This window comes from Dunckerocampus dactyliophorus, chromosome 10 (genome assembly GCF_027744805.1).
Source record: "Dunckerocampus dactyliophorus isolate RoL2022-P2 chromosome 10, RoL_Ddac_1.1, whole genome shotgun sequence".
In the NCBI taxonomy this organism is placed as follows: domain Eukaryota; kingdom Metazoa; phylum Chordata; class Actinopteri; order Syngnathiformes; family Syngnathidae; genus Dunckerocampus; species Dunckerocampus dactyliophorus.
In genome coordinates this window covers 13,557,889-13,585,152 of record NC_072828.1, presented here as the reverse complement: position 1 = coordinate 13,585,152, position 27,264 = coordinate 13,557,889, and the positions used below count along the sequence as shown (strand labels likewise).

Here is a 27,264-nt window from a genome sequence, read left to right as displayed (position 1 = left end):
TACCACGGACTGTTGAAATCTCTAAAGATGTCGGGCGGGAGACATTGTGGTCGCACACTGCACGATTTATTATTGTGGTTGTAGTTTGCAGTGGCTAATATCTTGCTGAAGTCTTAATAATGAATGAGGTCAGAAAAATAAAGCTTTTCCTCTGCGTGACTGAAGCTTGGCCCACATTCTGAGAGGCGGGAAAGCATTATGTTGTAGACAACAGGTTAAATGTGCTTTTCTCACATGCAAAAGTGTCAATACGGCTTCCATTTTGGTATTATGTGGTGTCATATCACAAGAAAGGCCTCAACATGGCTGCTTTATCTGTATTGTACTGTATGTATCACCCTTCAAACCCCTATATGGCATCTTATCCTGAACGATATGTACGCTTTGCCAGTCAATAGAGGAGATCAAAGTAATTCCTCCAAGGTTGAAATGTTAACATAAATGGTAAAACAACAAAAAAAAAGGGGCCTTATTTGTGTTTCTTTGTCCATCTTTGTGCTAACAAGCTCTTTCTGGGTCAAAGAGGATGTTATGTAAATGATCTGTATCCGTATCTGTACTCGGAGTGGGTAAGGCATAAACGGGAAGTGTGTGTGGTTTCACCGGAAATAGGTGGGGCTTAAATCTGTCCATTATTTTAAGTCTGAAATTGACATGGACTGATCAGAAGTTGCTATATTTATTGTTTGTTATTAGCTATATGTGTACTGTGTATGTGTGGAAGTGACCTGTAAGACTTGATATTTTTTAATGATCTGTGTGAAATTGGTGATTCATGCAAACATCCAGTGATGGCAAACAGGGAAATAACCTGTCAGCCTTGTTCACTGTAGTTTTCTCAAAAGCACCGCATTCAGTACTTCGAGCAAAGTTGTCCAACTGACTCTACATTCATGGACAAAAGTCTTGTCATAGGTAGACAGTATGAAGTAAAAACCTCATATCTCCCTAACTAATCCTCCTATTGTTGAGAACTGTGGTTCATATGAAGCATTTTAGTCTTGGCATTCTCTGGTAAAAATGACACGACGTGTCTTTGAACCGTCTTGAATCAGTTACGTAACAGTCACAAATAGACAGGTTACTAGCTGGACAAAAGTCTTGTCACGTTTTACACTTTATTGAAATTTATTAACAAACATTTCTTTGTTTCAGAACAACATCAAAGCATCACAGCAACAAGCATGTTGAACATTTTTACCATGAGAGATTTAATCATTTCAGTATTGGCTGTGGCTTCCCTTTGCTTGGATGACGGTTGACATTCGGCTGGGCATGGACTCGTACAACTGGTTGATGAAGGCATCTGGGATGGCATAAAACGCGGCCTCACATGCCTTCCACAGGTCATCTAGATTCTTTGGCTTTGTCTTCCAGCTGTCTTCCTTCATTTTTGCCCAAACGTGCTCAATAATGTTCATGTCTGGGGACTGTGCGGGCCACTTTTCAAGAACTTTGATCTTCTGCTGCTGCAGAAATTTCTTGGTAGAGACCGATGTATGGCATGGAGCGCCATCCTGCTGGAAGATTTGACCCCTCTTGTGTTCTGGAATGTAGTGGGAAGCAAGACTCTGTTGATATTTGATGCTGTTGATGTTTCCATCTACTTTGCAGATCTTCCTTCCTTCCTCCTCCATGTCGTATTAACCCCCACACTATTATCTTCCCTCCTCCGAATTCAACCGTTTTCTGGGTGTACCTTGGATTTAGGCGGGTTCCTGTAGGTCTGCGACAGTACTGGCGACGCTTAGGGTGCAATTCTACTGAAGATTCATCTGAAAAGTCAACTTTTCCCCACATTTTGGTCCAGCCTTTCTCAGGGGTGTGGTCTTTAGCAAACACAACTCGATTAGTCAGCTGCTTCTTCTTCAGTGCTGGCTTCTGTGCTGCAATACAGCCTTCCAGAACACCAGAACACAAGAGGGGTCAGATCTTCCAGCAGGATGGCGCTCCATGCCATGCATTGGTCTCCACCAAGAAATATCTTCAGCAGAAGAAGATCAAAGTTCTCGAAAAGTGGCCCGCACAGTCCCCAGACATGAACATTATTGAGCACGTTTGGGCAAAAATGAAGGAAGACACCTGGAAGACAAAGCCATAGAATCTAGATGACCTGTGGAAGGCATGTGAGACCGCGTTTTATGCCATCCCAGATGCCTTCATCAGCCAGTTGTACAGTTGCACCAGTTGTACTGTGTATGTCCATGACTGTATATCACCAGCCAAATTAGAAACAAGCAGACGGGGAAAAAACGCCACCGGCAGTCACCGACGCAACACGAGCCGTTTACAGCTCTGTCTTGTCAAATGCACTGCGTACGTAACGAAACAAGTTTACCAAGTAACTTTGGATATGAGCTGAGCTGAGGAAAACCCAAAGAAAAACCTGTCTGGAGTGGAGGCAGTGACCAACGTGGCTTGAGCCGTTTTCAATGCAAACGCACCGCGTACTCCTCTCTCAGGCTGGAGGGAGTCTGTCTAGGGAGGGCCGGTGGCTGTGTGTGACTGGCCAATCACAGAGCGTGAAGAGTGAATACATAAGTAGTTACCCAATGAGGATTTTCCTTCATCACGATTATGGATAATGACGAGCAGTACTCGTTTCATGCTCGTACTCGGCAAAAATGCATTATCCGTAACGGATGCTCTCATCCCTACTATCGAACTAACTAAATAACCTCCAGCAAGGTAGCTACTCTTCATCTAATTCATTAACTAACCAACCTGTAGTAAGTATATTTACATACTTAATTAAATATATCACTCTAACTCGGGGGTGGGCAAACTACGGCCCGGGGGCCACATGCGGCCCACCAAGCATTTGAATCCGGCCCGCCAGTTGCTTCCAAAGTAATTAAACCTTTAACATACAAGCTGGCAACATGACCTGCCAGTAGTCAGAGTTAACCTGAGACAACCTTTTGATGGTTTAAGTAGCTTTTCACATGCAGCGATACAGACAACTACCTCACCCACGGAGCCAAGCAAACAAGTAAAAAAAAATTGTGTACCACAACGTAACCTACCCACTGCACTGTCTGGGAAGTAAAACGGAGGGACATTCACATACTCTTTAATAGTCAATGTTTTAGCATTCATACAGTAGTTCATATTGTATATCACATCCTTAATCATTTACATTGCGGGTGTCTTATTCAGTAAAAAAAAAAACAACCTGTAATCATTTAAGAATATTTATTATTTAATTATAAATAATAATGTAATTTTGTTATTTGATATGGTTTGATATTTAAAGTGCTCCTGAAAAAAGGGACACAAGCACATACATATAGCAGATTGTATGACACTATAATTCCAGCTGGACTGTTAGAATTCTAAGCGTAAAATAGAGTGCATGTGTATAGTCTGGCCCCCCGCCCAATTTTGTTAACTCAGTGCAGCCCGCGAGTCAAAAAGTTTGCCCACCCCTGCTCTAACTAGTTAGCATACTAGCGAGTCAACACTACAATCAAACCAATAGTACCGTAATCTGGCCTTTATGCCGGATAGAGATAAAAATGCTTAGTTGATTGGCACCAGAGAGAAGTATTCATTTAACATATGTTGATTATTGTCGTTGCCAGCCTAATCAGCATGACTATAACATGAACATGCTGCAAAGTGCTTTAATGAGGACAGTATTTGTGCCTGACGTTAGTTTACACTGATGTCATAAAGCAAATAATGCAACGTGCATCCGTATAAGATATCAGAGGCATAAAAAAAATCAATTTTTCAAAAGCAGCCTTTACTCCAGCCTGCTGCTCATAGAGATGCTTCAATCTTTCATTTCAAACGGATTTGCATTCAAGCTCAGACTTCAGATGGTTCACACACACAGCAGATCATGGCATATGGAACACTCCCAGAGAATGAAAACAATTAGTTTACCAAGTCACACAACCGACAAACATGCAAGCCAGATGTGTGCAGTCAGAATAAAACTACATTGGAAATCATAGATGACCACAATGTATCCCAATACTGGACATGTTCTGGATTGTTTGTATGTATTCCAAGTGATTCAAAGCACAATTTGTTGGTTTGCTATTTTAGGTAAGGGTCCCCTATTACGTAAAAGTTACTTTTTATTGCTCTTATAACAGTTAATGTGTGTCCCTGCAGCCCGTTTGTGAAACCAAACTTGACAAACATCTCCTTCACTTGTTAGCTCTTCTTCTGAGAGAAGAGGCACTCAAAATGTTGCTTTTGAAGTTGTGGATTTTCATGACATCATGAAGGAAAAACCTCCTTCCTTGTATACCACAGCCAAAGCACAGATGTGTAAAAAACAAACAGAAGGCTTCGCTACATATCTTAAAACGCAGTTTGGTGCTCTGGCAACCATCTGTCAGTCGACTACAGACATGGGAGCTGTAAGTTTGATCATTTTGTTGACCTTCAGTGAATAAAACGGCTAACCATGCATGATGTTGCTGCTAGCGTAATGTTAGCACTATAACTGACATAGCTATGCTAGTGTTGCTATGTCCTCCTGTCCCGCTCCTTCATGTTATGTTGTTATATGTGAAATATGGCATCTCTTTGGCTGGAAGTGAAGAGTTACAGTGGATATGTAAAACATGGATAAAGTGCTTCTTGGAGCACAAGTCCTAGCATCGTGGCTAGATTTATTTTGGATTTTATTTTAATTCAGCATTAGTTTTTATCCAAGTTAGCGTAAATTCATCTGTATTACTTTACACACATCCTTTTTTCCACCTCTGGAGACATTCAGACGACTTTGACAGCCTATGCCTGCTTTTTCTTCATTGTTATTTACAGAGCAGATGTGTAATTATTTAATTCCGTCTGACTAACGGCTTAGAAATTTGCTGTTTGTTCCTTCATGCCAGGTGTGTTGCCTCCAGACACCAAAGACAGAGAGAGAGAGGACCCAGTTGTCCGACGGTTTGCCTTCGTTTTGTATGTTGTGACTGTTTGTCAACAAGTCGCTGGGGTATGTGTAATTGTCTGTTACGTCACAGTCTTGCTCCGTGGAGTTGGCTATATGCATGTGTGTTTGGATATATTTGCACAAGTATACACACGCTTCTGCTCCTCTGGCATCCGTGTCTGTTTTCCATTCAATTTTCTAGTTAGTCCATCTGACCCTGAGCGGACCAGAGCTTGTGCATATGCAGAGGAACTGCCTCGCAGCTGCCAACACCTGTGGAATCACACCCTGCAGTCTTACACTCCTGTGTTTTAGATGTGTGGGGCTTTTTTTCAGGATTTTAGGATTGGCCTGTGGCCCTGGATCTCTCTAGATACACCCTTGCTGCGAGTTAGAAAGTGTTGTACAGTCGTCCCTCGCCAGTTTATGCCCAATTTATGCATAAAAATGGCTAAACGAACTATAATGCAAAAATACAGCATACGGCACTCAAAAAATGCATTAAAAGGCGCTGTGAATGATATGTAGTGTTCTACACTGGTCACTCGGTGTCAGTAAGGTTACTGTAATGTTTGGTGAGGCACACACGCCTCAGACTTGATTGCCAGAACAACAGGCTTTTAATGCAGGTTTGAGTTATCTCACAACAGTCACAATAATACTAACATAATAATCAATAATAATCGTCATAATAATAACGGGATATTCTTGTGACCGTAACCAACATCAAGTTAAAACTCTACTCTGAACCCCTGATGTCACTTCCTGTCCTCCACACATTTGGAACACATTTATAGCAACACACACACAAGCACAAGTCTTATTTATGTCTTAAAGGGCTTATTTTCTGTGATTTGATTGCAGTATGTCTACTATATTTGGTAATTCGAGAGTAAAAGTGACTATAGGGGTGTTATTTCATGTCTACAGGTTTCTAATGATGTTAAAAAAGGTTGTAAACAGGTTTTCTATGCTCAAACTACGAAACTACTTGATTTATAAAAAAGGAATCCTACTTTGCGGAAATGAACTCATCACGGTCGGGTCTGGAATCAATTAACCGCAATACATGAGGGACTGCTGTGCTTGAGAATGAGTACTTTTCTTAGTAAGATGTGCAAAAAGTGGTGCAACTTTACATTATATGCTACAAATTCAACTGGCAGAGGCAGGAATGGGATTAATAACTGTGGAACCAGTTCTTCATTCTTCACATTTTGAGCGTGCACGACTTGCTTTCAACCAGCAGACATGCTGAAGTCCTACTAGTTATTGAGCAATGTAGTAAAAATATTAGTCAATTTACAGTAAATTTTCCCTAATTAATTGATTCAGTTTATTGTTAAACCTGAGGATGCTGATTAAAAAAAAAAAGAGATTGTCACAAATGGCCGGTGTGCTGTAGTTTGGACACCAGTTTTGGTGATTTAAGGGTGAGGATGCTAATGCTAATAGTACACCTCATCTTGAAATGCTTGTTATTTTTTTTATCCCAATGCAGTAACTGAATCATTGTGTGGCTTCAGAGCGTAATCGGCCTGTTGTTACTTGTTTCTGCCAACAGCCCCCTAGGGAGAGTTCACGTTCATGGGAAAGTTTTATATGCATGTATTGGATGGAGTGGTGTAAACAAAGACAACTGATGGCCTGATCCCAGACCTTGATTAGAGGTGTCGCTCTGTCTTGCTGCCCTTGAGGGGCAAACAGTGGTTTGTGCTTCTAAACAATGTTATTGCTTAAATGCCCTTTGTTGGCAAAAATACAGAGGCGGTAAACAGTAACAAACACTAAGGTTTGAAAAATGGATCATTTGGTGAGCGGAGATTGTTTCATCGTTATGTCTTTGTTATCATGTGTCACTCCTTTCATTTGGTTTTGGGGTTTCCTCAAAAGTTGCCTTGTTTTCTCTTTCTCCCTGTGAGTCAAAAGAGCCAACTTGAATGTGACTATATGAATGTTTGCACTGTTTTTGTACCTCAAACTACCCATGTTTCTCTCACAAGGGTAAAAAGAAGTTAACCACTGTAAAATGTAACAACGCTGTAGCCAAGCATTCAGAACAAGTGACAGCCCCGTTTTCCACTACCGCTACTTCTGCTACTGCTACTCACCACGGCTGTACTTGCACTGGTACTGCGGGGTACTATTTCTTCTACCGTGCCCGCCGGGGTTCCAAGCGTGCCCAGACGATATAACATAAATCTCACTGGTTGCATAAATTTGCAGTTGTCGCTCAAAGCAGTTTTTTTTTTGCTGCCCTTAATCCTCATCCATTTTCTCCATTTTCTGTAACGCTTGTCCATACTAGCGCCGTGGGCTGTGGAACCTATCCCAGTTGTCTTTAGGTACACCCTGGACTGGGTGCACAAGATGAGGCGCACCATTAGCAACCATTCACACTCATATTAACACCTATGGACTATTTAGAGTCTCTTATTAACCTAACATGCCTATTTTTGGAATGTGAGTAAGCTGGACTACCCGGGGAGAACCCAGGTACGCACGGGGAGAACACGCAAACTCCACACAAAGAATATCAGTCTTTCTCACCATTTCCAACAGCCGCAAGTTAATACATCAATATTGTGCCACTGCTAGTCATTATTGACGCCTTTCCACTGCAAAAAGCAGGTACTATGAAGTACTATTTCCAGTATCTAATCAGGCAGGGTTCCAAGTGTACTTAGAAGATATCATATGGATGACTGTTGGTTGCTCATTGGTCACGCAGGTTTATCATTTTTATCCATGAGATGTACTCCACAGTCTCCACTTTGATGTAGCAGTCTGTGTTTTTGCTGCCCTCAGTCTCCTCTCAGATGAAATGAGTCTGCTGAACGGTAACCACCATATTGGGCAGTAGAAATAAACAGAATATCTCAAAATAAGTCACAAAGTCTTGACATTTTGTGCGACTTTAAAGGCATATTTTTCTTCATCTTTTTGGTTGAATTGGACAACCTCAGGAGCTTTTTAGTCCAGTTTGGTCAAAGACTCCTGCCTCCCAATAACCTTGAATATGAATACAGAATGTCACACATGAGTGCGAGTGGACTTTTGTTGACGCTGAGACCCATGAGGAATTTGTTGTTCTTTTTTCTTCTTTTTTTTCGGCCTCTACCAGCTCTACTGAACTTACTAGCGTCGTCTTTTCTTCCATGTTAATTATTTAATTACATGCCATCATTATTGGCAGTGTTAGGAGATGGTTTGTTGGATCAACAGGTGCTAGCCCACAGGGTTCTTTCAGACGTGTGTTTATCTAAATGAACTCATCTAAGACACATGCGCGCGCGTGTGTGTATGTGTTAAAAGCCAGATGTCAGCCTCCAGATGATTTTCTTCACGCCGCACCAGCACTCGCTGTCATCTGACACACTCCTGCTACAATTAACCCCGCCAGGTAGGATGGAGAGGGATGAAGTGGTGCCATAATGACGGCTTGACCACGGCATGATGAGCAGTAATGTGATGTTTGTTACTGTTATGATCACACAAAAATGAAGTGTTATTTACTTTTAAACCACAGCACTGAAGATTAAAGTGCACGTGACACCAAAAAATGTTTGCAAAAGCAAGAAAAAAAAATTCACTTAATAAAATGTCTTTGTCATACTGCTGTCATCCACCAGTAAACGACTCTAAAATATGAGTGAAATGAAGTTGTGATTATTATCTCCAGTCTCTGAGCGGTTTGTTTTTTAGTGGCGAAAAACGTAAAAACGGGTAACTATGTCAACATTCGAGCGCACGTCTAACACAGGAAATATGCCTTTCCATGTTATTTTGCATGGCAAAAATAACAAAATGAACATGTGCTTTGGTGTCATGAGCACTTTAAAGGCTAACGTAAAGTCAGCACAAGCACACATGCGCAATGTACGTCACATGTAATTCATGCGATTGCTCCGCCCACCAGTTATTAATGACAACTGCCATCTTCTGTAATATCAATGAATCAAAAGCTTTGAAATGATTGCGCACACTGTCATGTGCGCACAGAAACTGAACATGGTCTATAATTAATGTGACTGGTCCTCGGTCCGCCAGTTATTAATGATAACCTGAAGTACAGACTGCGCTGCCCTTTCCTGCACCGAGCATCTATGTTGGCAGTCCAGTCCAGTTTATCATCCAGATGCAGATCCCAGCTGTTTGTAGGTGTGAACCACCTCCACACGTTCACCTTTAATGAGAACATGATGCCGTAATGCTGCATTGTTGAATAAAATTATGACAGAGGTACAGTAAAGGAGTGCTTTACATAAGTGATGGGTATTTAATGAATACCACGCAAACTGAGCATGAGCGGTGTCCTGGCTGGTCCACCAATATTAGCTGTAATGGGGCAATTACAGATGCACATCAGTCATCCTATTACAAACCAGCCTACTGTCAACAAACAATATAGTGAAGCTGCTGTTTTAGGTTGCCATTATCGCATAGTGTAGCTTTAATGTGTTTTGTAGTTGTAGATGTATGCAATAGTGTTGTGTGATGGTTTTTCATGCAAAATTGATCTGATGTGACCCAAGAAAGGGCCTAATGGTGACGATCCAAAGACATTTGTCAAGTCAAGGATATTGCATAAGACACACACTTAAAGACTCACAGGAGACAGCAGTTAGTGAGGCACCCATCCTCTTTACTAGTTTGCGGCATATTACTCACACTTACACACTTACAAATAAGTAATATCAGTGCGAAGCAGCTGCTGCCAGTAACTCTTAGTGACGGCTGCCCTCTGCTTTCCTCTCTTTTTGATGCTCTTTACCTGAAAGTGTGCACACACACACACACACACACTCAGAAACACACACATGCACTGATTTAGTAAAGTGGACTTTTCCACTGCTGGCTGTAATATTCCTCTCGCCAAAGTCTTGCCATCCGTCCATTTCTATGTCGCTTGTCCTCACTAACGTGGCAGGGTTATGCTGGGTGTGCATATCCCAGCTGACTTTGGCCGAGAGGCGGGGTACACCCTGGACTGGTTGCCAGTCAACCTTTATTGTCATATCATGGAAATATCATGCATGCAAAATGATGGCAGCAGGTTTTATTAGGTTATTGTTTAGATTTAGTGTGTAAATGGTTTGGGGAAAAAACCTTGTTTGGAGTACTTTAGTGTCTACATAGACGTACACACTCATACTTCCTCATCTAAAAAGATAACAGTGTCTCCATCGTCAGTTATCACACACCTTTCATCACACATCCAGTGTGATTAAAAGAAGACATATCAGACAATCGTGGTTGAAAAAATGTGTCGGATTTTGATGTTGCACAAACGCAAACCACTTGTTTGCAAGTGTGCGTGTACAGTCGTCGGGTTTGTATTTTAAAATGAAAAGCATGTGCGGGCAAGCATGTGCATGTGAGTGTGTTATCAGCCCGTGGCGGTCATAAAAGAGGAAGCCGCCGCTGCTTGATGACCAGTTGTTATTTTATTGTACACCTGAAGCTGTAGTAATGAGTAGACGTGCACAGCACATATTTACACATATTTACGCTCCTTCTTCAAACGCTAAAACCGCACATCAGGATACCACATAAATGTTGTTGCTGCAAGCCTACAAGGCAAATGACACACTCATCTTTTGGCAAACAAGACAGGAAAGTTGGCAGCAAAATGGAAATAGCGCATGTGTACTCATGTAGCTAAAAATTGATAGGAAACATCTTTAGCTTGCTAGCTAATTAGATAGACTGATGGATAGAGAGGGACGATATCTTAAGCGTGCTTACTTGTGGATGGGTGTTTTTCTAAAATGGCAAAAAGGAACTGAGGATAATACGATCAGAGTTTAGGATTTACTCACTTCTCTTGTGTTTTTCTCAAGCACACCCTGCTTGTATCCACGCATGCATGGGAGCCCCTCCCATGGCCCCGCCCCTTGTACTCTCTCTGAGTACACGGTGACTTTCCATGACTAACGTGACATAACTTAGCCTTCCTGCTGCTTTTGTGGATGTGTGAGACTTCATGAAGATGGGAAGCACAAAAACAGAGGAAATACAGACGCCTCACGCCACGTCGCGGTTTGAATTTCGCGGCTTCGCTCTACCATGGCTTGATACAAACATGTATCAATTAATAAATCATGTTTTATGGTTGAATACGGCCTGCTAGTCCAAAAATATGCATATTGAAATAAATGTGATTTATTTTATGCCTAAATCAAGCATTGTCAAGCATAAAAAGGCTAAATAAACTCAAATACAAAGAATTAAGAAGCCTCATTAAAATTGCAAATGTATCCTACAAGTTATCAGTTATCGATATTGGTATCGATCTTGAGAAGCAGGAAGTTATCGGTATCGGCTTTATAAAATATATTGTGCATCCCTATATATCGTTTATTACTGTATTTGACATTGTGATTATTTTTATTGTGCAAGGTGGTGGCTGTCAATAATTACCAAGAGGAGCAATCACATGAATTAAACGACACGTCTTCATACTATGCATATTAATGTAGTCACAGGTGAGAGAGCAGGCACGGCTTTGAATTTAGGGTTATTTTGCATCTTTGTGTTTAATTTCTACTCTGAATTGTATTGGTGATCATGAAAAACTTGCAAAGAGCGATTGCATGACTGTCATTCTATGACTTGACTGCGGTACGCATGTGCATATGCATGCAATCGTGCTGTGCCATAACCCAAGTGAGCCAAACTAGAGCACGCATCAGAGCGCCCTCTGATGGCATTCCGGAAGTCCTTCACTGTTGATTTATATGGTTTTACGGTAAACTGCAGCCTCATTATTTTGCTCCCTGGTGTGCTTTTGCTAGGTCCCCTGCCCCCTTTTTTTGCTGTCTCAAAGTATGGACAACATGTGTGTCCCAAGGCCTTGCCTACACACAACACAGAGTATGCTGTAATAGCTTTCCACATCAGTGACCTCTGACCTCACAAATGCGCCCCTAAAATTGACACAGACAAAATATTCCACTTCCTGTTGGCAGTGGCTTGACAGCGTTTGTGTGTGCGCAAATGGACAGACATTTGTGCAATGTGACACACAAAACGATGCCACTGTACCAGTTCACAAAATAAAAGTTAGTGGAGCCTTATTGATGACTCTTGTTAAGCATGAGTGTAAAGTACGGAAGCCACAGTTTGGGAAACGATGAGCTACCATAAATATGCAATTAACGCCTCGACTGAATTAACCACCCACTCTCCTTTAGCGCCGAGTGCATGGTCTTCAAAAGCAAATAAGCGCCTCTTCAAAGTACACTGGTAGAGTTTATTACTTGACAGGAGCTGCATTTGATGTACTGTAATTTCAGAAATGATACCCATTAAATGCTTTTTTCCAAGCAGCGCTGAACAATGCGTTAAAACAGTGCCAACAGTGCGTGTAACATGGCTAGTTGAACAACAGCCCACCAGAAAAGTCATTCATCACTGTCTTCATCCTCCTTCATCCTCCTCCTGCGTCAGAATTGAACAGCCTCATAATTCCTTTGTCACACACTTCGTCAGTCTCTCTCTCTCTTTCATTGACGCTCTCTGTGTCACTTTCGTCTTGAGGCAAATTAGCCCTTTAGCTTGAGCTGTCGTCTCTATCACATAGTAGTCCAGCCTTCCGAAACCTGTTGGCGATAGTGGGTTTTTGGACACAATATAAAGAAAGACACACTGTAAACCTTGCAATCCTACCTATGCTACCTCCAGCGTCACTCGTTAGCTCCGATGATGAGACGTGAGACACTTTTTTTCATCAGAGTTCAACATTTGCCGTGGTCCGAGCATTCCAAACAGAAGCTGTAGTATAATTCTAGACTTGATCAAACTTACTTAAGATTTGTCAAATCAAAACATGATCACGATCATGATATTAGCGTCCATTTCACTTGCCTAATTCACTGCTTCCAGAATCTAAGCTGCAAAGTGTGAGAAAAAAGTAGCAGCTTATACACTGGAAATTATGGTATTATGAGTGGTCAACACCCAGCAGCTTTTATCTACCTCTGCATGCGCTTTAAAATGTTGGGTTGCGCTTTCACGCAGCTGTTGGTGTGAAAATCATGTGTGTTACACTTACCATGCTGTCGTTTACAATGAACTCATCACCATGAGCAGGCTGCTCCTTACTGTGAAGACAACATTGGTTGTGTTGTGTAAAGGCTTCCAATACTTTGGATGCATACAGTGCCGTTGTCCAAAGGTCACCTTGTACTTGTGGTGTTCCAGGGCAGCAAGTGACCACAATGTGGACAACACTACGTCCATGTTGAGAGAGTGGCTGAAGAACGCCCAGCGTCTCTACCATTACGTGGAGTGGAGGCCAATGGATGAGCCCAAGTCAGTCCTATTGATTATGAGTGGTTGATTACATGAATCCATCAGTTAAGGAATGAGTGATGCTGAGATTGGTCTCTGTCAAGGTCCTACACAGACGAGTGGGGTCCAAAGCACTGGCCTCCATCCAGGTTTAACCATGTGATGAAGCTGAGACAAGCGGCGCTCAGGACTGCCAGGAAACGATGGGCCGACTTTATACTGGTAATATTTACATAGTAGCTGACCACAGCCAGCCATGGTTATTATGCAGTATGCTTTGAAGAAAATAAGTTCTATAGATTGCATTGTGTTGTAGTTTGTAGACAGCGACAACCTCCTGACCAACCCTCGTGTGCTCAACCTTCTCATCGCTGAGAACGTGACCCTGGTGGCCCCCATGTTGGAGTCCCGCTCTCTGTACTCCAACTTCTGGTGTGGCATGACCCCTCAGGTACATCACATGGCATCCATTCATCCATACTCTTCTTCTCTTATGCCAAAAACATGCTGTCTTATAGGGCTACTACAAGCGAACGCCTGACTACCAGCCAATCAGGCAGTGGAAGCGTCTGGGCTGCATCCCGGTTCCCATGGTGCACAGCACCTTCCTATTGGACCTGCGTCGCCAGGCTAGCAGGGATTTGGCCTTCTACCCTCCTCACCCCGACTACAGCTGGTCCTTTGATGACATCATGGTTTTTGCATTCTCGGCACGTCAAGCGGGTCAGTTTGAAGCTCAGGGCAAACTAGCAGATTTGTAGCAGGGATGCAAACATCAGGTTCTGAGCAATAGTGAGCTGGTTTTATTGTGTGCGGACTTTTTATAATGAGGGATAGGAGAAGCATGTACATATGGTGTGTGGATGCTGTTCAGGGTGCAAACCCGTTGATAGACTTGATAAGAATGTGTTGCGTTTGCCTGCCAGCGCCACAATGCCAGTGGCCAAAGCAGAAGGTGACAGGTTTGAGACCCACTTCAGGCCGTGGTTGCTGGAGAAATGCCTGTCTGCTTCTTGAACCTCCGCAAAAATTGCTCAGGAGTTGGGTCCATCCTTATGTCTACATATCAATGTCGTGGACTGTATGCTGCATAGAGCAAGGTTGTTTTAATGACCTTATCGTTTTTCAAGGCTTTACCTTTAGATAAAGTGCTTGAAATGTCTCTCACAACCAGCAGCCATCCCACTGAATAGTTTGCATGCTAGAGAATGAATAAAACATCAAATGAAATTAAATAAAATGATAAAAAGTGATTTAACTTGAATTGCTTTGGTTTTAAAATGCTTCAAATGTCTGTCACAACCAATCGCTACCCCACTGATTCAATTCAATTCAATTCAGTTTTATTTTATTTTATTTTATTTTAGATAAAGTGCTTTGAATATAAACTGCTTCAACTTTCTGTCTCAACTAATAGGTACCCACTGAAGAGTTATTATTAGGGCGAAATTAGTTTGTAAGCATTTGTTGCATAGTATTTTTTCATACTTATGTCAATGAGACATAATGAGGAAAAAAATACATAAACATTTATTTTGGTTAGTTTTATTTCCTGATCCAAGTCCAAATGTGTGTGTGTGAGTGTGTTTGTTTGTGTGTCTTCCAGGTGTGCAGATGTTTGTGTGCAACAGAGAGCACTATGGCTTCCTTCCCGTCCCCCTTAAGCCCCAGCAGAATATCGAGGACGAGCACGAGAGTTTCATACACACCATCACGGAGGCCTTGAGTAAGTACTCACTAAGACACAGACACACACACACACACACACACACACACACACTCAGAGATATATAGGAATACAAATGCTTTCCAGCAATCTTGCCTCGCCGGCCTGTTCCCCTTGACCTCCACTGGCGTCTCTGATTGCATCCTGTCAGCCCTCCTTGGCTGAATCAGCCAATCTTTCTGTTCTTTCCTTTCCACCTACTGGCTCTCTTCCCCCTTTTTTCACGTTAAATGATCTTGTTTGAACTGTTTTCTGTCTTGCTGCCCACAGTTGACCACAATATTGAGCCTTCTGAGCACCTATACTTGCCGCCATCGCCACAGGACACCTTGGGCTTGAATAACGTGAGTTACCTTAAATTATCTGAACTTCACTCACATAAAACTTGACTAATGAAAATCATTCTGTAGCCTCTGCCTGTCTTAGTTAGTCTTCCCGTTTTGCCTTTTTTCCTTTCTGCCTCATGACATATGTAATTGGTTTATTTTTAGGTGTTCCTGATAAACCTGAAGCGTCGGCTGGAAAGAAGAAGCCGGATGTTGAAAACAATGACCTCACTGGGCCTGCACGCCACGCTGACAGACGCAGTGGACGGCAAGTAGGTGTACATCATTATCTCTAATGTTTCGCCCTTTCAATGTCTCGTGTGTTTTTCAGTGGAAATACTTTTTGTGTAGACACATGTTTGCGTCATGTGTGTATGTGAATAGCTCATCTTACCTAAGCTTGCATTGTGTGAATGGACAGACAGTATGTATGTATATGACTGAACAGACTCCCGTGGATGTGAAAGAACAAATAATAAATAATTGCATTTTCTTAGAAAGGTACCTTATGTGTGTGTATGTGAACTGACATACATATGTATGTGAATGGACAGACATGTTTGCATTATGTATATGGAAATGGACAGACTGATGGTGTTTACATTATGTGTATCTGAATGGGAAGAGGTGTTTACCTTATGGCTGTGTATCTGACTTGACAGACACCTTTTTACATTATGTGTGTACTTGAATGGACTGACAGATGTTTGTATATGAATGGACAGGCAGATGTTTGCAGTAAATGTGTGCATGAGAATGAGCATTATGTGTAGATGTGAATTTCAATGACTTGTGTTTATATTTTTTGTATGTGAATGGACAGAATGAATGGACAGAGCGATGTCTACCTTATGTGTTTGTATGTGAATTGACAGACGTGTTGACATGATGCCTGTATGTGACTGGGCAAACTGATGTTGACATTCAATTTGCATGTTAACTGACTGCCATATGTTTGCATTATGTGTGTATGTGAATGGACAGACGGGTGTTTATTCTTTGTGTGTGTGTATGTGAATTGACAGACTGATTTGGTATTATGATTGGTGAACGTGCAAACACAATGTTTGCATGATTACTTAAATTGAAAGATTTTCACATTAGGTTTGTATATGAAAGGACAGATGCTTACATTACAATATTGTATGTGTGTATGTGAGTGGAGAGACAGAATTATGGATATGTGTACTATATGTGAATGGACAGACAGATGACAATGTGGTTATAGAAGCATTATATTGGTTGTAAAATACAATTTAGCCATAGCAAATGCCCTTAAAATGTTCAGTAATGGAAATGTTTTGTTGTGTCTCACGTTCTTAACCAAACCCCCAGTTTGACTTCACTTCCTTTGCACTGTACTCACTTTAATCCTGCTGAGAAAGTCCTAATCCCTCTTCCCCAACCTGGCAGCCTTTCGTAGCGACATGCGGTAACTTGCTGTAGATGACTAAGAGTTTTTAGAGCGAACGCTGACTTCATATCTGCCTCTCCCAGAGCTCTGAACACGTCCCAGCTGCAGGCGCTCGGAATAGAAATGATGCCGGGCTACAAGGACCCATACTCAGGCCGGGTCCTGACCAGAGGCGAGATCGGCTGCTTCCTCAGCCATCACTCCATATGGAGACAGGTGGTTGTCACAGCTCCTTTAGCACCTTGAAGCTACAACACGTCAAAGCATGTTCATCATTGAGAGCATTAACCACTGTTTTGCGTGTCTTGTCAAGATGAGACAAAAACAGGACGGTGTTTTGGTTTTTTTGGATCTACAGGTGGTGGAACGTGGCCTGCAGAAAGTTCTTGTTTTAGAGGACGACGTGAGGTTTGAGCCCCGGTTTAAACGGCGGCTACGGGCCATCATGGATGACGTAGACAAAGCCCAGCTGGACTGGGACCTCATGTAAGAAAATATTTCATAGTCCGCAAGTCTTTTTTTGGCTTGGTTTTTCTGAAGGAATCCAAATCTCTAGCTATTACCGTCAATATACGACGAGTCTGAATATAGGACGACAACACCTTTTTTAAAGACCAAATCAAAAACAAACAAAAGACAATATTTTGGCGCCACCTGCTGGTTTGCTTATATAAATCTCAATGCCACGACTCTAGATGACTCTAGTCATCTAAAGACCCGCCATCACTCATCGTGCTTATCACTTTAGCTTGGTTTTCAATAGGGGACTGCAATCTCTATTGATGGACGTGACTATTAGACAGCTTTAAATATAAGACGACCCCTCTTTTTCAAGACCAGTTATTGGGAAAATATTTTGTACACAAAATTCTGGTGCCACCTGGTGGTTTGCACGTATATAAGTCTCTCGTCCCTGAATATAAGACGACTCAAAATTGTCAAGTCCTTCTTTAACTTGTTTTTTCCTGATGGGATTGCAGTCGATGGTTAATACCGAGTAGACTTAGACTTAGATGACGTATTGTTCTGGGATAGACAGGATCTGTTTTTGAAGAAATATTTTTTAAGACAAAAAAAAATGTATGTAACCTGCCTTTGAGACTTCTTCCTTGAAAGAGTAACGTCTTATATTAAGGTCAATATGGCATTATTCTTCAGATATACTGAAGATAAAAAAAAATACTACATCAAAGACAAAAAAGATAACATTTTGGCGCCACCTTCTGGTTTGCATGTATACAACCAGAACACAGGGCATTTAAGACCACACCATCTCTTATAGTCCTTGTCTTTGTTTAGCTTATTTTTCCTAAAGGAAGCACAATCTCTACCGCATCAGTGACGTGTAGCGTCACCAGTCATGATGAACAATAAATGAATGATGATCACATAAAATACTAACAGTTGTCCATTTGCAGGCACACTGGCGCCTGCCTGGTTCTGTTTGCCAGCATGTCACCAGTAATATGATGTTGCAGAAACATCTACAGTATTATACACTATGACTTTCTACTGCCGTCATTATTCTTGCTAATCGGACAATAAAATAAATAGAAATGTTCTAAGGGAGGCACTTGCAGTAACGCAGCATCCTGCAGGGGTCAGGCATGCGTGAGCCGGAAGGCGCTTGTCACTGAAGTTCTTCCACAGCGGAAAAGACAGTGTTTTTTTTTTTTTCTTTGACAACAGCAACTTAGCTAGCAGAAAGTCAAATGATTCAAGATAAGTTGATGCTCTGCTGAATGAATGAAAGAATTTGACTGCCAAGATGGAGGACACCCAAGCTCACCGGGAGGTGATCAGACTTTTGCAACAAAGTATCACAACTTCTCCAGTTCATAAATAGTTAAATAAATGGGTCTAAGAAGTATTTGAAAACAATTTTAAGACATTTTTTAAACAAAAGTGAAGTCTTCTCTTCTTTTTCTTGTTATCCTCTTAATGAACAACCTGGATTAACATTAAAAAACCACATTGACCCCAATGTAAAACGACCCCTCTTTTTCAAGACACGCTCTCTGGAAAAATATTTTCTAAAAAATGTTGGCAACACCTTCAAGGCTGCATGTATAAATCTCCAGACCCCAAATATAAGACGTTCTGTCTTTAAGACTTGAACTAGGTGAAAAATCATGTCTTATATTTGCGGAACTATGGTGTTATTCCTCAGGTGTGCCTAATGTGGTGTGTGAATAAAGGTCTGATTTTCTTCCATCTTCCTGCTCAGCTACGTGGGCCGTAAGCGCATGCAGGTGCAGCAGCCAGAGCGCTCGGTGGACGGCGTCAACAACCTGGTCGTGGCCGACTACTCGTACTGGACGCTGGGCTACGTGCTGTCGCTGCAGGGAGCCACGAAGCTCCTGGCTGCGGATCCTTTCTCCAGGATGCTGCCCGTCGATGAGTTTCTGCCCGTCATGTTCAACAAACACCCCAAGTTAGTTGGTTATGTTGTTTAGGCAGTCAATTCCGACATACCTTAAAAGTGATACCACCCCTTCTGCAGCCACTGGTGGGCATCATCACTGATGGCATCTGGGAATTGCCATGATGTGCTGTGATGCATTATGTAGCATTTCTTTGTTTTTAAGGATACGCTACAAAAAACACGAATCGAAGATCTTCTACATGACAAGAGCGCTCAGCTATATATAAAGAGCTGCTGCAAAAACACTGATCAAAGATCCTCTATGCGACAGGAGTGCTCTGCGTTTTTTTTTACTGCAAAAACACTGGTCAAAGAGTTCCTGTATGACAGGAGCCTTCTGCTGTTTTGAAGGACCTACTGCAAAAACACATGTCAAAGATCCTCTAGATGACAGGAGTGCACTGCTGTTTTTGGGAATCTGCCGCAAAAATGCTGGTCTAAGGTCTTGTATGTATGACGGGAGTGTGCTGCTGTTTTTAAGGACCTACTGCAAAAACACTATCGTCAAGGATCTTTGATACGACAGGGGCTGCTCTGCTATATGCTCAACTTTTATGCTAAAAACCAGCAAACATATCTTTAAAATAAACACCTCTCTCTCACTCAAATGTGTCCAGAATCTGAACAATGTCGGATTTAACCATACGTAATCAACAACATGCTAAATTCCCATTTCTCTCGCTGTTGAATGAATGAATGTTGAATACGCACACAGTGTATTTATGTAGTAATCTATACAAGGAACACTGGACACACATCTCCATGTATTTACATGGGAACACACACACACACACACATGCAGCGTCCATCCATCCTAACCCCACCCCCACATCCATGCTGCTATCAATGGGAATCCTGTCCCCTTCTCCAAGCAGCAGGAAGAGCCTTGCTGGCCCACATTCCTCATAAAGAGGAAAGGGGGGAGGAGGAGGTGACACAAAGTCAAAGGTTTGTTGAGGAAAGTCATGTCAAAATGAGAAAGACGTGCATGAAAGGTAGCGGACATGAGGGAGGAGGCAAGGAGATGAGGGCACAACGTCCTTGTCCTCCATAGGTCATAAAAAGAGGCATTGTGCGCCCTCCGCATGGCAACATGCAGCCTGAAGAACAATGTGAGCACTGTGTGTGTGTGTGTGTGTGTGTGTTTGTGTGAAGATGGGGGTAGTGCTGCGAAAAATGCCCAAAAAATAGTGGAAGGAAGAAAGGACGATTACATTCATTATGCTGCACCTGCAGACATCTATTTGTAGTCCTCAGTAAATATTTGTCTGTTCTTACTCCACCTTGTGTAAAAGTGTCTTCTGTCTCTGTGTGCCACCTTCAACATACCTTCAACTGGAAAGGAACTGCATGGAAATGCGGAGAATTTGGAGTTTTAATCCTTTAAGCCAGGTTTATGCAACTAGTGGCTCGTGGGCCAAATTAGGCCCATGACAGCCAGAGACCGGCCCACAAGTTCACTTGGAAACTTGGGGGCGACTCGCGTTTTTGCTGCACAGTCCTAAAATCAGTAGAGTGCTCTTGTCATATAGAGGATCTTGGACTGTAGAGTTTTCAAACAGCAGAGTGCTCCTGTCAGGAACAGCAGGGGTTGTACGTGGTAGCGACTTAATGTTATTGAATACAGACCAGGGCCGCACGGTGGTCTAGCGGTTAGCATGTTGGCCACACAGTCACAGTCTGGAGATCGGATTCGAATCTCCGTTGGGCATTTCTGTGTGGAGTTTGCATGTTCTCCCCGTGTGTGCGTGGGTTTTCTCCGGGTACTCCGGTTTCCTCCCACATTCCCAAAAACATGCAGGTTAGGTTAATTGGTGACTCTAAATTGTCCATAGGTATGAATGTGAGAGTGAATGGTTGTTTGTCTATATGTGCCCTGCGATCGGCTGGCGACCAGTCCAGGGTGTACCCCGCCTGTCGCCCGAAGTCAGCTGGGATAGACTCCAGCATGCCCCCACGACCCTAATGAGGAGAAGCGGGATGGATGAATACAGACCATGCAACGTCAGTACGAACATGGAGTCTGGTGTTTGTCAGAGAGAAGATTATAACGTTGTTGTATGATGTGACAAATATGCACATTAACACACAATAACGTCATCAAATTTGACCTTTACGCCTTCCCCACACAGTAGCAGCATGTGGGAACAAATATGAGGTGAAAGACGACCGGGAAGGAGAAGTCTTATCTGTGCAATGTCAGAGAACACAACTATGGTGCGTTCAAGGACCGTCAGACAAAGTGGAAAGGGTTGCTGCTCGCCAAAACACAATGAAACACAACAACATAAACTGACAAAAACTGAGGGATTTCTAACTGTATATTAGTTTTTCAATAAAATAATAGCCCTTCCTTCCAAAATCTTATGTAGAATTATTTTTTTAAGTGTCTTTTTTTCTTTTTTCCATCCTGTGGGTGGAGACCTACCTTAGCATTGTTGCTATTGGTCCTTAAAAACAGCAGAGCGCTCTTGTCATTTAGAGGATCTTTGACTAGTGTTTTTGCAGTAGATACTTAAACAACAGAGCAGTCCTGTCATACAGAGGATTTTTGGCTAATGTTTTTGCAGTAGGTTCTTAAAAACAGCAGACCGCTCTTGTCAAGAAGCTTTGCTACATGTTTTTGCAGCAAATCCTTAAAAACAACTGAGCACTCCTGTCATGTAGAGGATCTTTGACGAGTGTTTTTGCAGTAGGTTGTTAAAAAGAGCAGACCGGTCTTGACAAGATCTTTGCTTAATGTTTTTGCAGCAGATACTTAAAAACAGCAGAGCGCTTCTGTAATTTAGAGGATCTTTGACTAGTGTTTTTGCAGTAGATCCTTAAAAACAACAGAGCAGTCCTGTCATACAGAGGATTTTTGGCTAATGTTTTTACAGTAGGTTCTTAAAAACAGCAGACCGCTCTTGTCAAGAAGCTTTGCTACATGTTTTTGCAGTAAATCCTTAAACAGCAGAGCAGTCCTTTCATATAGAGGATCTTTGACTGGTGTTTTTGCAGTAGGTTCTTAAAAACAGCAGAGCACTCTCGTCAAGAGCTTTGCTTCATGTTTTTGCAGCAAATCCTTAAAAACAGCAGAGCGCTCTTGTCATTTACAGGATCTTTGAATAGTGCTTTTGCAGTAGATCCTGAAAAACTCCAGAGCACTCCTGTCATGTAGAGGATCTTTGACGAGTGTTTTTGCAATAGGTTGTTAAAAACAGCAGACCGGTCTTGTCAAGATCTTTGCTTAATGTTTTTGCAGTAGATCCTTAAAAACAGCAGAGCAGTTCTGTCATATAAAGGATTTTTAGCTAGTGTTTTTGCAGTAGGTTCTTAAAAACAGCAGACCGCTCTTGTCAAGAGCTGTGCTTCATGTTTTTGCAGTAAATTCTTAAAAACAGCAGAGCACTTCTGCCATGTAGAGGATGTTCGCTTAGTGTTTTTGCAGCAGATACTTAAAAACAGCTGAGCGCTTCTGTAATTTAGAGGATCTTTGATTAGTGATTTTGCAGTAGATCCTTAAAAACAGCAGAGCAGTCCTGTCATATAGAGGATGTTTGACTAGTGTTTTTGCAGTAGGTTCTTAAAAACAGCAGACCGCTCTTGTCAAGAGCTTTGCCTCATGTGTTTGCAGTAAATCCTTAAAAACAGCTGAGCCCTCCTTACATTTGGAGGATCTTTGACTAGCATAGTTTTTTGTAGTAACTTTTTGTTTTCCTCTTCATCAGTGTGGAGTACATGTCCCACTTCAATCCCAGAAACCTGAAGGCCTTCTCGGTGGAGCCGCTGCTCATCTACCCCACCCACTACACCGGGGAGCCAGGCTACATCAGCGACACCGAGACCTCCACCATCTGGGACGACGAGGCCGTGGCTACCGACTGGGACCGGCAGAACGCCCGCAAGACCGCCCAGCAGGGCCGCATACGCAGCGTAGCCCAGAACAGCGTCACGGGGGACTCGCCGCAACCTGCGGCGAGGGCGTCACGGGATGAACTCTGATCAAAAGAGAAAGCAGACTGCGCGTGTGCACACTTGAAAAGACACTTGAAGCAGAGATACTGTACACATCCAGTATGTACGTAGGAGGAAGTGCCTTAATTTATTCCCAACATGTGGACGACAGTGAGCATCCTTAGTGTGTGTCGCCGTCTAAACTCACAAATCAGACATCTGTTGTTTCTCACATTCAAAAGCTAACGTTTTCGATTAAACAGCCACGGAATCAAAGACGTGTTCAAGGATACGTTCACGAGTGTGGTTCGGTCCTCAAAAATGGAACAAATTGCTTACGTTTGATGCACGCCAGGGTTCGGATGATCGTGTTCACACGTGACCAAACAAAACGTACGAGCGGAGCAAACGCACACACATCAAGCACAGCCCTTTCTTGCCACGCACTGCAGGCTGGTCCTGACAGGTACAGTATGAGCAAAGCTCACACGTCCTTGGTAAAGCAGCTGACAGGCTACTTTAGTGAATGAAACTGTATCATGAATTTCTTTAGCAAACACACTGGCACCTTCCCTGTTTGTGTCCTTCCTTTGTGCTGTTGAACCAATAAAACGACTTCCTCGTATCAGCTTTGTCACTCCCCCTGTACAAAAATACAAAAACAAGCATACATGTGTTTATCTAAAATACAGTTGAAGCATAATGCATGGTCGTCTAAACAGTATATCAACACAGTACAGCGCCAGTCAAAACTTATAACACTATCATGCTTTTGAATTTCAAAATGTGCCTAAATTTTGACTGGTACTGGTATTTGGAATATAATATAATGGAATACTTCATATTTGTTAGCTACATATTTAGCTTATTACAGCTGTAGATGTTATAATACTGTATGTGTTAGAAATAAGACATTAATTCATCTTTTTTATCGATAACAGTATAAGCCAAATAGTTTTTTTTGTTTAGTTTTATTTAACGTTTTTATATAAACATGTCGATACTAGGGCTGTCAATTGATGATTTATTGTATATTGTGACACAAGCCCTCCAAATAGCTGTCTTTGACAATGCCTGCCTAGCAGCTCGCAGCCGAGAGACGGCTCGTAAATAAAAAACACTCATTAGCAGGGACACTCGTATGCCAAGGTAGCACTACTTAACTGACAATAAAAAATACCTGCAGTGTTCCAGCACATGCTTTTCGGTTTCTCCATCTGAGTCCAGCGAGTGGCAGTTGAGACTTAACATACTCTGGTGACAATTCAACTCACAGCTCAACTTTGGTCCTGTCGAGAGAGACACCTGCCAGGGCTTTGAAGCTAAACTTGCCAATCAAAATACCCTTTGTCCATTTCTGCTCAGTACTTGTTAATATTTTTCAACTTGCCAGACTGAAATGCTGTAGCTAGCATGCTAACACCTAGCCCTGACGCCGGACTAGCAGCTAGCATGCTAAGTATTAGCATGTTAACACAAAGCATGATAGCGCTGTCAATGGAAGATAAAACCTGAAAAATGGCTAACATGCTAATGATAGCACACTAGCATTGCTAACACAGAAACTGTTAGCATGCTAGCACCTAACACAAAACCACTGTCTATGTAAGTTTATACTTTTGAAAACAGCAGAAAAATCGAATGTTAGATGTTAGTTAGCATGCTAGTATTGCTAACTTGCTAGCTGTTAACATGCTAACATTAAAACACCAAGTTTAACCATTTAATAATGACAAAAATGCTAACATGCTAACTCTTACCATAGTAACACCTAGTATAATAGCACTTACACATTATGGAAGTTTACACATATGAAAATGGCTTAAATGTTAACATGAGCAGATTAGCAGTGCTAACATGCTAACTGTTAGCTGCTAACTGCAATAATACCAGAAATGGATACAATGCTAATATTCAAATTTGCACATACTATCATACTACAGTTAGCATTTTAAAATTGAAGATGAAAACTGTCCATATAAAGTTTATACATTTCTAAATAGCAGAAATGCTAAAATGCTAATGTTAGCATGATAACAATGCTAACACACTAATAGCAAGCTAACACCTAACCTGAAAACAGTAAATGTATGTTTTTATATTTGAAAAAAAAAAACAGAAAAGCTAACATGCTAACACCTAGCGTGCTCGTTAACATGCCAATGTTAGCTACACAAGTTTCTCGCTTAGCTCGAAGGTTGTGTATCATTCAAGCGTGCAGGCAGCCAATGCAATAGGAGTCTTTTGTGGAGCCAATCAAACACCAAAGGAGTCACTCATATCAAACATAACCACATTTACAATTATTAGTAATGAATTAGTACTCTAGAGCGTCCGAAATAACATGAGCATTTATTCTGCATTGATGTAATCTATGTGGAAACACTTCCTGAATCTCTTCTTCTTCACTCACATATTGGCTCCAGCATTCACACAATAATAACAAAAACATATTTAGCAAACATTTGTAAACTTGTACGAATATATATATATTATTATTATTATTATTATCAGTTTATTATTATTTTGAAAAATAGCCCCATTTCTAGGTCAGATGTATTTAAACATTTTATGTATTTCCAGTATAAGGGACCTAAACTGTTTATTTAAATATTGTGACTGTCATCATCCTGCGCTGTGAGCAGTACCACAGAACATCATTATTTGTGATTTAGTATTAAGTCACAGTATATTTATGTTTATCCACACGGCACAAACACACTGCAGTTGTTCCCATGACCTGCTGAAGAGTCCGCAGACAAGCGTCTCAGCAGCTTTCGGAGGCCTCCGGTAGTGTTACACAACATGCTGACACTTAAAACAACACACTTGAAAGCAACAAGCAGCCTTCTAATGAATTGGAGGTTTTTATGTTAGAGGACCACCAACTGTGGGATACTTACTGTTTTACACTTCCTGCAAGCAGGAAGACCTGACAGAGCAAATGATGAGGTCCTGGGGTTTAAGGTGAGCAAGAAAGGGTGATGTGGTGAGGTAGGGAAACAAAGAGACGCATTGAGGAGAGATTTCACTTCACTTTTTCATTACAGGCAGTAAAACTCGTGTTTTTTTTCTTATTAAACTTGTCTTTGTGGACAATTAGTTCCTTTTAAAATGAGTCTAGTCCTAGAACCTGACAGGCCTTTGGAGCGTAGTACTGTCATCTGCTGGCTGATAGTTGTCATTACACAACCAAAACCCCGTTTTTTTAAATTGCTTTTGCGTACATGCCTTTGGTATTGCCAGTTTATTGATGTTTTAGTGCACATTATTATACGTACATTTTGAAAAACACAGCACAATTGTAATATGAATGCCTCTCTGCTGAAGTAGACTGTTGTTTGTGTTCCTGTTTCAACCAGCAGATGGTAGTGTCGACTTTGTATTGAAGCCTAGGGCGTAACTTTGGGTCTAACATCGGGGGGTTAAAATCTTTGCCTGTTTATTTATTTATTGAATCGTTTGCTTTTTTATTTATTTATTGAATCGTTTGCTTTTTAAAAAGGAGTCAGGGTAATTTGCCGTGCCTGTATTAGAAATACGCTGTGATGTTTTAACTGTGATTAGGCTGTGCCTCCTTGGTCATTTCCTTCTCTTTGGTCACATGTTCGGCAATCACGTTCTTGTAGCGTCTGTGTAGGCTATCGCGTTATTTGATCAGTAAAATACCGTCACTACTGTTACAATAGCATTGTAATGGGAATGTGTAGACTTAGCACAAGTTGCAGGGGGAATGTTTGGTGTGGGGAAGGAACACGGTACAGGAAGACGGTCGGGGCTAGTTACATGTGCGAATGATCCCTGCTGTGAAGTTCCGAGTAAAGTTCCAAGTGAGCAAGTGTACTGCTCTAACCGTCCACTCTTTATGGTTCAGGAAGTAACGGACAAGAGTGAAACAACTACTGACGAGATATTTGACGTGGAGAACAGCGACGTTACGATCACTCAATCGAGAAATGTAGGTAAACTAGTAACGCCGCTACCCAACACTGTATTGGAGCAAAGTCAGCAAAACTTACATTGGTCCTTCGCAGTACATCCCTGACACCTTCTGGCTTCATCTCACCTGGCAATCGAACAACTAGCTTGTTAACTCCAGTCACAAATCATCACCTAACTTAACTTACGGGTATTTACCTCTTTTTGGTAAGGATTTCTTTCTTTTATATTAGGTTTAGGTGTCGAGCAACAATGAAAAATTGCTGTTTGTCCGCCTTTTAGTGCTCTACCTCAATTCATGCCAAG

The 27,264-nt window shown here is 41.8% G+C and overlaps 2 protein-coding genes and 1 long non-coding RNA gene across 4 annotated transcripts in view; 2 read left to right on the top strand and 1 right to left on the bottom strand.

Moving 5' to 3' along the window:
* colgalt2b (collagen beta(1-O)galactosyltransferase 2b) overlaps positions 1 to 23,661 on the top strand; it is a 25,886-nt gene extending 2,225 nt beyond the window's left edge. The window contains exons 2-12 of the mRNA XM_054789583.1: positions 13,103 to 13,213; positions 13,297 to 13,414; positions 13,509 to 13,643; positions 13,711 to 13,915; positions 14,799 to 14,918; positions 15,189 to 15,262; positions 15,410 to 15,516; positions 16,742 to 16,874; positions 17,017 to 17,144; positions 18,886 to 19,092; positions 22,794 to 23,661. Of these exons, the coding sequence (XP_054645558.1) occupies positions 13,103 to 13,213; positions 13,297 to 13,414; positions 13,509 to 13,643; positions 13,711 to 13,915; positions 14,799 to 14,918; positions 15,189 to 15,262; positions 15,410 to 15,516; positions 16,742 to 16,874; positions 17,017 to 17,144; positions 18,886 to 19,092; positions 22,794 to 23,067 (1,612 nt within the window). The 3' untranslated portion in view covers positions 23,068 to 23,661. The remainder of the gene's footprint in view (positions 1 to 13,102; positions 13,214 to 13,296; positions 13,415 to 13,508; positions 13,644 to 13,710; positions 13,916 to 14,798; positions 14,919 to 15,188; positions 15,263 to 15,409; positions 15,517 to 16,741; positions 16,875 to 17,016; positions 17,145 to 18,885; positions 19,093 to 22,793) is intronic.
* LOC129188688 (uncharacterized) lies at positions 22,689 to 27,264 on the bottom strand. 2 transcript variants are annotated; one of them, XR_008572684.1, is made up of 5 exons: positions 27,157 to 27,264; positions 27,039 to 27,085; positions 25,923 to 25,974; positions 24,200 to 24,308; positions 22,689 to 23,662 (listed from the first exon to the last, which is right to left on the bottom strand). It is a non-coding gene; the product is annotated as an uncharacterized LOC129188688 (long non-coding RNA). The 2 variants fall into 2 exon arrangements; XR_008572685.1 differs by lacking the exon at positions 25,923 to 25,974.
* Positions 26,743 to 27,264, top strand: part of rgl1 (ral guanine nucleotide dissociation stimulator-like 1) — a 37,505-nt gene continuing 36,983 nt past the window's right edge. Inside the window, exon 1 of the mRNA XM_054789581.1 lies at positions 26,743 to 26,977. The gene's annotated coding sequence lies outside the window, so the exon portion shown is untranslated. The remainder of the gene's footprint in view (positions 26,978 to 27,264) is intronic.